The sequence below is a fragment of the Pithys albifrons genome, chromosome 6 (assembly GCF_047495875.1).
Source record: "Pithys albifrons albifrons isolate INPA30051 chromosome 6, PitAlb_v1, whole genome shotgun sequence".
In the NCBI taxonomy this organism is placed as follows: Eukaryota; Metazoa; Chordata; class Aves; order Passeriformes; family Thamnophilidae; genus Pithys; species Pithys albifrons.
This window is the reverse complement of record NC_092463.1, coordinates 55,922,831-55,932,809: the sequence shown is the minus strand read 5'-3', so window position 1 is coordinate 55,932,809 and position 9,979 is coordinate 55,922,831. Positions and strand designations below refer to the sequence as shown.

The following is a 9,979-nucleotide window of genomic DNA, read 5'->3' as shown; positions in this document are numbered from 1 at the left end:
TCAGCTCACCAGAATCCCTTCAGCACAGAACCACAGCCCCCTCTGAAGTTCCTTACATGCATGTGCTCTCCCACTCTCCTTTTGAGCCTGGCAGGAGCTCCTGGATGTCCTATCCCTCTCTGGGAGTTCTCCCCACCTTCACCCCATGCATGCTGGGGAGCAGTGGCAAGGCTGGGCCAGTGGCAGGATGCTGCAGCCCTGGGTGCTCGGGACTGTCAGCTCAGCCAAGGGAAAAGCTTTCCTTTGGCTGGTGCCAGGATGACGTTCCTGTCATTGTCCACCCATTGAGGGAAAAGCTGCACTGTTGCTGTCTGTGTGCCTGCATGCTGCTGTTGCTATAGCATGGCCACGGGCTCTAATCATATTAATGGCATTTCACACTCCAGGAGAAGTCATTAAGGACTCTGTTACCAGGCAAGGGCTGCTGCTGGCTTGGTAACTGAGATACAGCTGCTGGAAACCTCACTGGTTCCCTCCAGAAGATGAAATTAGGCTCAGGATGGGACATATAAAAAGGGGGAGTGGGGGAGGTGGGGAGTAGGGGAAAAAATATAGATTCAGGTTCAATAGCCAGGTAAATAATTCCAAATCTGTGATAGCGAACAAATAATTTACAGCATTCAATGTGAAGATGCTTGAGCTAATAGAGTTTGAGGAAAAGATTAAACAATTATTTCTGTCCTTCCAGTTATTGTTTCTTTTCAGAGTTTGCAACAAATTATTTCTATGATAATTGTTAAGTCCCCTCTGCTTTGAAACAGGTTAAAAAGCCCACCACCAAACATAAAAACAGTGCTTTGTGTACCTGCTTCTCCTCTCAGTTCTCTCTCCAGCTCAACACCAAAAATCTCCAGAGCTCTTTGTCTTTCCTCCAACTCTTCTAGTTGGCGCTGGACTGCCTGCAAAATTGTAATTATATAAAAGCTAAAGACATAGCTTCAAAATTCAGAGACAAAAGACGATCTCAGTAGTTAGAGAAACAGCTTGGAAAGGTCTCGGAGGAGTCATGGCTCTTGCCAACTCATTGAATGTATCAGGCGCCTAAGCAGTTTAATAACTCCACTAGGTATCTAAGACATTTTCATGTGGGTAAGTATCCTAAGTACCAAAAGAACCTCAGTTTTCTGAGCTTTAGCTCTCCCATTGTAAAACAGAGATCATAATGTTTCTGTGTTTCACAAGGTGTAAAAAACCCCTTACATATCCAGAGACATGTGTTCTGTGACATTGCATGAATAAAGCTCACATAATTATTGAATGTTTACAGCTAGAAAGCTCTGCTAGCTGTTTTGCTATCCATGAGTTTTTGTTGTTTCTTTTACTTGCATATTTCACAAGGTTTTGACTCAGAAAGAAAAGGTAATAATTAATTCAGAAAGCTAAGAGGCACTTCAAGAAGGACTTCTATATTCATTGTCCATCCCTTTCTAAGTAAGATTTTTAGAGGTGTCGTGAGGCTAATAGGCATGAAACACCTTAAGAGGTTGAAATGTCAAAGACAGATGTTCAGCAGTTCCCATTCCAGGCTGTGTTAGGGCATTCCAAGCCAAGCCCTCAGCAACAGCCTAACAAACACAAAAGATGATTCAAAAAGTTTGGACTTAATTGTTTCCACAAAGCAGTAAAGTAAGAGAAGACATGTACACATCTAATTTTACCTTGAGGCAATTTACAATTCTCAGATGAAAACTAGAACATAGTTGTTCTCACTTTGTATTAAGATACATCTGAGATCGAATTGTGCAGAAGTGCATTCACTAATCTTAAACTGTAACTGGAAATAATAACACATCTGTAGAGTCCAGAGCTTTCCCAGAATTTTCTGAAGAGCAAGGCCTGTATAAAATGAAGTGTCTTTCCATCATTAATAAAGAAAAAGCTTCAATTTCATTGTTATGGCAGAGGGAGAGCAAAAGCCATTGCTGTATTTTTGTGTTCTCCTGCTGTATGTAGTGGTAAGAGCTGAGCTTCTTACATTTTATGGGGTTGGTGTTATTTCCCCTTTATCTCTCTTTCTCTTTTCAGTGCATTCTTCTCTTATTGCCAGTCACTATTACCTCTTGTTCTTCATACACAATTACAAAATTATGATGATCTCCTGGGACACATGTGGATTTGTCCCATGGAGAGAGATGAGGGCCCTGCCACAGACACCTTCCTGCTCCTGATGACTGGGGGAACATAGCACAGAAGGCAGTGAACAGCAGTGAGGAGCAAGGGGAGGTGCAGAGCCCACTTTGGGTGCCCCCATCCTCACTAGTCACTCTTGGGAGACAAAGGGAGCATTTGTGAGCTACCTGTGCTCTGTGTAGCCTCTTCAGCTCCTCTTGTTTAATCAACTGCTTTGTTTCCTTCTCCAACTTCTTTTTCCTTCTGAGAGCTCTTTTTGCCTACAAAAGAGAGAGAGAAAAAAAAGGTAATCAAAGCATAAGTATATCAATTACAGGTTTCCTCAAACCTTCCCCAGAATCACAGAGCTGCTGAGGTTGGGATAAACCTCTGGACACCGTTTAACCTGATCCTCCACCCAAAGTGAGGTGAGCTACTGCAGGGTGCTTGGGGCAACCTGACCAAAATGAAAAGAATATTTACATGTATTTGCTTACATTGACTTTAAATCATAACAAGCTCTTAATGCAACCCTAAGTGAGTGTGAACTGTGTCTATCAATAAAAATGTTTGAATCACAAAGCTGACTATATAAAACATTCCACTATAGATGGTCAGGCACCACCTGGGGGAAGCAGCAGTTTAAGGAAACTCAAACCCGTTTCTGTTACTGTAGAAGTGGTAAGTAGTAAAATCAACTTTGGATCTCCTGTAACACAGTCAGAGGGACAGAGCTGAAACAGCCAACCATCATGAGATGCTACCTGAAGCCCTATGAAACCTACCCCAATGCCATTTCTCTGCTGCATTACAGAGGGGTTTGCCTTTCACAAGGCACCTGCTGCTGCCAGGAGATCTGGGCAGCACATGCTGTGGGGCTGGTGAGGGAATTGCCTGCCATTGCTCTGTCTTGCTCTTGACCCAAGGTAACCTGAAGTGCTTCAAGGCTGCAGTGTTCATATTTTGGAGGAGACAGAATACATGAGCACCATAGAGAAGACAATTAAATAATTAACCAGCCAGGAAGCCACTAAAATTTTTCCCACTGAGTTTTACCAGAGGGAAATGGTGGTGCTGACAAAACAACAGCCAGGACTGGCATGAAAAGCGGGGTGGTAGGAGGCAGTTGAAAGAAACACACTGAGTGGGGGATGTGCATCCAAACTGAATCACTGCTGATGCCTCTGTGTGACAGCTGCTTGTTCACTCCCCTCCTGGCAGCTGCCCCCAAGTGCTGCCTTCTCCCTACCTGGTCCTGCCTGAACTGTCAGGGGTTGCTTCTATCCAGGTGGCTCCAATGTCTCCCTTCTCTTCTCTATTTTGTTTAAATCCTACTATAGAGTGTCTTTCCTGTAACAGGAAAGATGAATGAAGAATTCTGATATCTCAGCACATCCTGACACAGAGCCACTGGTGACAAGTGGTGCTGTACATTGCTCTGCTTCTTCCTCATGGCATTTGGCTTCCTCTGGAGCTGCACAACCGCGTTTCCACTCAAAGTTCCACTCAGCTTTCAGCTCAGCTGATTTTTCAGTGCACTGTACTTTGCTTTCCTTCCTCTTCACCCCCCTCTACCTGCCCAAAGGCAACAAATCAAAAGGCCACCTCATACTATTAATTCCACTTACTGATATTCTCCACAGGAAAGAGGTAAACACATTTCTCCTGAGCTATTCAGTCATTAAAAGCTCTGTTTCCTCACATCAGAGCTGAGTACCGAGAGTTTATTGTGGTTTAACCCCATGGCTAGGTGGGGACCCAGGTGGGCAGTGGGCCCTTTCTCTGTAAAGGGTCTGGGTGCAGCTTCTTGGCTCACACACTTGTGCTGATTAGGATAAACAGAGTGTTTTCCAGGCAACCTGCCTGTAGCACTTCTCAGATGAAGCTGTATTTCCCCAAAGGAAATCTGCATCTGTTTGGTTTAATTTTTTCAATAGTTTGCTTGTTGGGCTACATATTAAGGCCACTTAAAAATGAAGCTTCAAAGTGGTTTCAGTGAAACACGTCTGCTTGTCAAACTAGACCTCCTCTGTCAACACTGGTGTAACGTGGGGGAATTAAAGATCCAAGGAGGAAAAAGAAACTTGGATTTTCATCTGTCTTAAAGACTTGTAATGTATTTTCTCTGCATGACAAGTAACCTCCAACATTCCAATCCCCACTTTGAAAAATTGCTGTGTGGCTTAGATCAAAATCATATGATGAATCTTAAATACTGTCCAACTAAGGAACTTTTTGTTCCCAAGCCAAGATTACCTTGTGTGTTAATGAAGGCTTGAATTCAAATTCATCATCGGAGGATGAAGTCGAATAGTCACTGGCTTGTTTTCTGACAGGTAGGTGGTCACATCCTAAAATGCAGGCACAAAATAGTCAGTGAAGCAAAAAATGCTATTCTTTAACTTAAACAGACACTTTGCACCTGCTCTGAGTTCTAATCAGCAGCACCTAGAGCAATTTAGAGATTCAGCTGACAGTATTAATTAAGTTTTTGAACCCTGTCAAAAACTGTCTGGGTATATATATATTTTTTAAATTACTACATACAAATAAATTAATTCCTTGAGCACCCTGCATGTAGCACACTGTTCTGAATGCACTCAACATTCATTAAAATGTATATCTGAAGTTAGCCATATTACCCAAATGATTGTATAAGGCTCACTATACAGTGTAATTGAATGCACAAAGTCTGAGCCAGCTCTTAAACAAATTACCCTTATGTGGCTTGTAGCATCTGGCACCCATTTTTACTACATGACATCTGCTCAGTGTAAAATAGTTGGCGTCAGAATGTCTGGTCATATAAAAAAATCACAAATGTAATCAGAAGCAAATGGACTAAGAGAACAAGGCTTTATCACACAACCTCATGCAACATAAATATTTCATTAATTATGTCTAAACAAACGTCACTTATTTTTCTGCTTTAGGAATATTATCACATCATTGGACTGTTGATTAAAATGCCATAAGAAGTCAGGAAAATCCATACATCACAACAATACACTCCATAAGGAAAACTCAAAGCCTGGAAGAAGCATGCTTTCAGAACTATAAATTAAATTACATTTAATTGCAGCAATTTTATCATGCCTGTTTTTCCAGCATCTTGTTTCAACTGGGTGTAAATATTTGAATTTCTCCTTAATTTGTCTACTGCATAGCTTCATTCTCTTTATTTCAGAAAATAAAACCTTTTTTGGAACATCTGTCTCTATGCTTCAACCTGCTACAGGGTTAACGATTAACAGCTGGGCATCTTGGAAATGTACATTATTTAAAGCTAACTGTTAATTTTTCTTTGTATCTGCAAGGCGACAGTTGACTTTCTAGGTGCAAGCTGTATTCAGATTAAAATCGCTTCCCACTCTCCCAGTGTAAGTGTTTCTTCTTTGCCTTGTTCTGGATCTGAGTCCTGAAGTAGGACTTTTACCTCTGGCCCTAATCTGAAGTCAGGATCCATGAAACACATTCACCCCAGACAGTGAAGCAATAAAAGCAAATCCAAGTCATTTGAGGCAGAAATCCTGATTTTTCTCAGCAATCTCAGTTTAGAGGCAGCACAATGAAGCTGAGAGCTCATGCTTGGCTCAGTGGAGCAGACTTGGGTCTCACCATCCTTTTTGTGATTCATGTCCTTGGGCAGCAGATGGCTGCAAGTGAAAACAGGGAGCTGCAATAGCCCTCCAAGTGGTTCTCCAGCCTCCCAGGTGACACTCTGCTCCAGAACTGCCCAAGCTGCCACTCCACAGCTCCCTGCCTTGAGGAGGGACACAGGTCCTGCTTGCTGACCTGCTGGGCACTCTCCCATGGCTCACGATTGCTGGGGTCAGGCTGCTGCCCCAAACACCGTGGACAGGAACGCATATCCAGCTGCACTCCATCTCAGCAGGGACAGGCAAACATAGAGCCCTGCCTAGGTGTGGAGAGCATCAGTCCTTCTTTTAGTGAGTAAACTCTCCCATCGTGCTTTTCCCTGTGCAACAAAACGTTTGCAGTGAACTACCCTGCGGACACGCCACTGGAGAAAACAAATTCCATAGTATGCAAAGGGCAAGCCTTACAGCCCAGCAGGGCTGGAAACACAAGCAATTACACGCTCCCTTTCTTCTCTCAGCTGTGCTAGGAATAAGTGACTGCTTCCCCCTGTCCTCCCCTTTGAGTGATATCAATAATTTAAAAACTGTTACAAGGTCTGGAGGAAAAGCAGCCTGCTCTAACACAAGGGCACCTGCTTCCTCCTTGGGGGGTGGAGTCAGGAACTCTCTGCCTTTCTGGGACAGAGAGAGGGTCAGTGACCTCCCAAAGGACTTCCAAGGGCCATCTCATGAGCACAAGGAATCTGATGCTTGTGCACGGAATAGATTTATAAACTCCACAGTCTTCCCAATGACTATCTGTTGTGGAGAGCAGGTATTTGCACCTTGCTCTGCAGAGAACAGCCACTCAGATTGTTCCCAAACAGCTCAGCTTTTCAAGGGACTCAGCGCCCTGTGAGACCAGAGCCACCCAACTGATCAGCACCCCCTTCATGGTCTCCCCCTGAGGATGCTATGGGATGAAGGAACACTTGATCTACTCAGTGATAAGGCACCTGATGGATCTACCAGTGCATGTTGATTATGGTCTCTGTACCATCATTACAAATACATTTCACAGCACTGATGTTTTCTGCTAATATTAACAGGGATAACTGAAGCGTGAAGTGTCTGGAAACACAGAGCAGAGTGACAGAACTGGTATAAGAATACAGGTTTTTGGCTCCCAGATATGTGGTTCTGCCACTTTTCATGGATATAGAAACAATGGGAGACAGTGCATTTCTTTCCACATTAGAAGGACAGCCACTCAATGCTCTGCTCAACTGATTTTCTTTGGCAGTTTCTTCACGAGAGAGACCAGAACTGTGCTCTAAAGTGTACCCCAGATGAAAACTTCAACTTTAGGACAACTATAACACCCACAGAAAGAAACCACCTCACAGAATGAACCTTCAGAACTAGAGAAAAATACCAGAAGTTTTTTTGAAAAAAACTCAAACCAAACTAAACAAACAAATCCTAACAAAAAACCCCAAACCAAAACCCCAAACCCCCCTCAAACAGAAAGGGGTGAAATAGGCAGACTTTAGTGGCTAGCTGTGAGGATTTGGACAAGGAGTTCATATAAAAATGTTCAACTTGGGGACTCATTCCTTCACATTGGGAGTTATTTATTACATCTTTCTTATTTCTTAAGTACTCTAGCAACCCCCTAACTCCCAAGTTAACATATGTTATACTAGAGCTTTTCCTCCCCATCTAACAATACTTCAGATAACTAAGAGCAGTCAGTCATAGTATTAGTTTGTTCCTTTGCCCTTCAATTATAAAGTATTTCTGAAATGTTTATTAATCGATTCTTGATCTACACCTCACAGTAGTTACTAGGAGTTTGGTCAAGAGACTTTTCCAGCATACCTGATTTACAAATGTCAAATAATAGAAAACAGTTTTAATTATTATTGTTATTAATTAATTTGTTAGTGAATCAAACAGACTCACAAAATACACTTCAAAGTACATAGTTGGAGGAAACCTCCAATTCTTGATACTGGGACTTGGCATCCTCATATGTCTGTGTCATAAGGGATACGAAAAATTATATTCATAAAATTAAAATTCCTTCCTCTGGCCAGTTTGTAACAGCTCAGCGATCCAAGGGTGAGTCTCAAAGAGACTTTGGCCCAAGCCTTCTGCCACTGAATGTCATCATTTGAATGCCTCGCTGTACTCAGAGGGTTCAACTGGACCAAAGTGCACTGCTTTGTGAACCTCTCCCTTCACATACACATCCAAGGTACTCATTTTCCCAGGAAACTTGAAGTGCTCTGAAAAATGAGGAAGATGTCATATGAAGAGATTGAGAAGGTGCTACCTTGTGTTAGATGTGGGAGCACTGCTGATTGTCCTGAAGACTTATAGGGAAAACCATCAGTGCCATCAGTCTGCCTTGTCACAGCTCAGCCTCCCTTTCCTGGGGTGTGTTTGTGTCATTGTAATGGCTGCAGCCTAAATACACAGAATTGTCTTGGAGCAGGAACTGTTTTCATAACATAATGCTGTATTAATCTGTTGGCTTCCCCCGTAAGTGTCCAAGATTGCATATTTTTAAAAGTCATGGGAGTTAATCATGACCACTGTAAGTACTTCAGTGTTTTACAAAAGAGAGGCAAAGTTACACATATCTCTTGGGGCACTGATGTTCAAAACCAGATGGGAAATGGCATAAGGAAGGAGATGAAAAGAATGGCCACTAGAAATACAGAGGGCTTGGATATTTCACTTCACATCTCTGCTTCTCCACTGATTTCTCATGTGGTTTTAAATATGTAATTTAACTTCTAGTGTCTCACTTCCCTTTCTAAAATACAAAATCCCAATGTCCTTGCTGACCAGAACACTGCAAATATACAGGCTTTGCATGGTACAAAGATGAAGTAACAGGAACCTGAAATCCCTCTTCAATCTCAAAGTGCACAAAATCAGCAAAGTGAATTCGTGATAAATTTTCTCATCAGCTGAATTGGTTGTCTTGCTTAATGGTGTGCACCATGTAAACAACACATAGTCACACACCGAGTTATAACAACACTCATCTCATGTAGGGGACAATTCTAGGAATGTCTTTGAGTGATCCCTACTTTGTCAGAGACAGAAATATTCCTCCCATGTCTCCATCTCTATCAGGAAGCAAACCTGGAGTCACACACATCTGCTGATAACCAACCACCCTCATGGACTGGTCTTCAGAAGGCCTGTCTGTATGTCAAAAATAGCTTAAGCCCTGAATCCATCACTTCATCTCCCTACAAACACTGCTGACTGCAACTCTCATACATCCTGGCTTAGGACTCCTTTTACTGTTGTTCTCCTGTGGTACTAATAATTTTTGGTATCAGTCATTAATATAGCACTTTGGCTTTTTTTTAATTTCAAAAGGAAAAGTAAGCTTAGGAGAGAACAATTAACTGTCTGATTGAAGACATTTATTGAACAAATTCCAAGGGTGTTTCACTGCAGTTTGAAACACAAAGGAGGAATCAAAGGACAGAAGCCTCGAAGATAATTGTGCAGTGAAACAAAATTCTGGAATTGCACTTAGGAACTCCAGTGAGGTTATTTGCACACAGTCATATATTCTACAGGCAAATTTTGGATTTATTTATTTTTAAACCAGTCTCTCACTGAAAAGAGTGCATGAACCCCCATTGCTTCAGGAAGCTTTGTCTAGGTCCCACCCAAGCAGTCTGTTGCAGCTGGATCTCAGCACAGCCCAAAATTTCCAGGTAGCTCTGAGGACTAGCTCTTCTGAAACAGAGGAAGTGTGTTAGGCAGAAAGCCTTAAAATCAGGTCTGGATATGAGAAACTAGAATGACCCATATGGAAGGTGCCACTGCAGGTGTAAGTTTGAACAACAGGCAATGTGCTGCTAAGATCTCTGCTGCTTCTTGCTGAGCTTCAGCTGGGGCTGAACACTTGGCAGGAAAGGACAGAACACAGTTTTACTTCAGACAGACACCTGAGTGTGAAATGCAGAAGTCATCAGCATAGGAAAGACATCTGGATGTGTGTTTGCAGCTGAAGTAAGATAAGGAGTAAGGAAATATGAGCAACATAACATAGGAGTAGATGTGTGGGGTGAGACTGAAGGTCCTTGCAATGTGTTTCCAGCAGTGCATGTCTAAAGGAACACTACAGGCACCCAGCAGTAATATGTGATTGCTCCTCTTAACACTTGCCCAGCCTCCAAGCATTTTTCAGTTCAGAAGTGTTCAATATTGGAAGGGGTTTCTAAGTATTTGGTTACTCCTCAGGAGGTTTCTCT

At 42.4% G+C, this 9,979-nt stretch overlaps 1 protein-coding gene across 3 annotated transcripts in view; it reads right to left on the bottom strand.

The window, feature by feature from the left end:
- MICAL2 (microtubule associated monooxygenase, calponin and LIM domain containing 2) overlaps nt 1-9,979 on the bottom strand; it is a 128,102-nt gene that overhangs the window by 10,178 nt on the left and 107,945 nt on the right. For all 3 annotated transcript variants that reach the window (XM_071558987.1, XM_071558990.1, XM_071558988.1), the window contains 3 exons: nt 4,366-4,460; nt 2,298-2,390; nt 806-899 (listed from right to left, as the gene is read on the bottom strand). In XM_071558987.1, the coding sequence (XP_071415088.1) occupies nt 806-899; nt 2,298-2,390; nt 4,366-4,460 (282 nt within the window). The remainder of the gene's footprint in view (nt 1-805; nt 900-2,297; nt 2,391-4,365; nt 4,461-9,979) is intronic.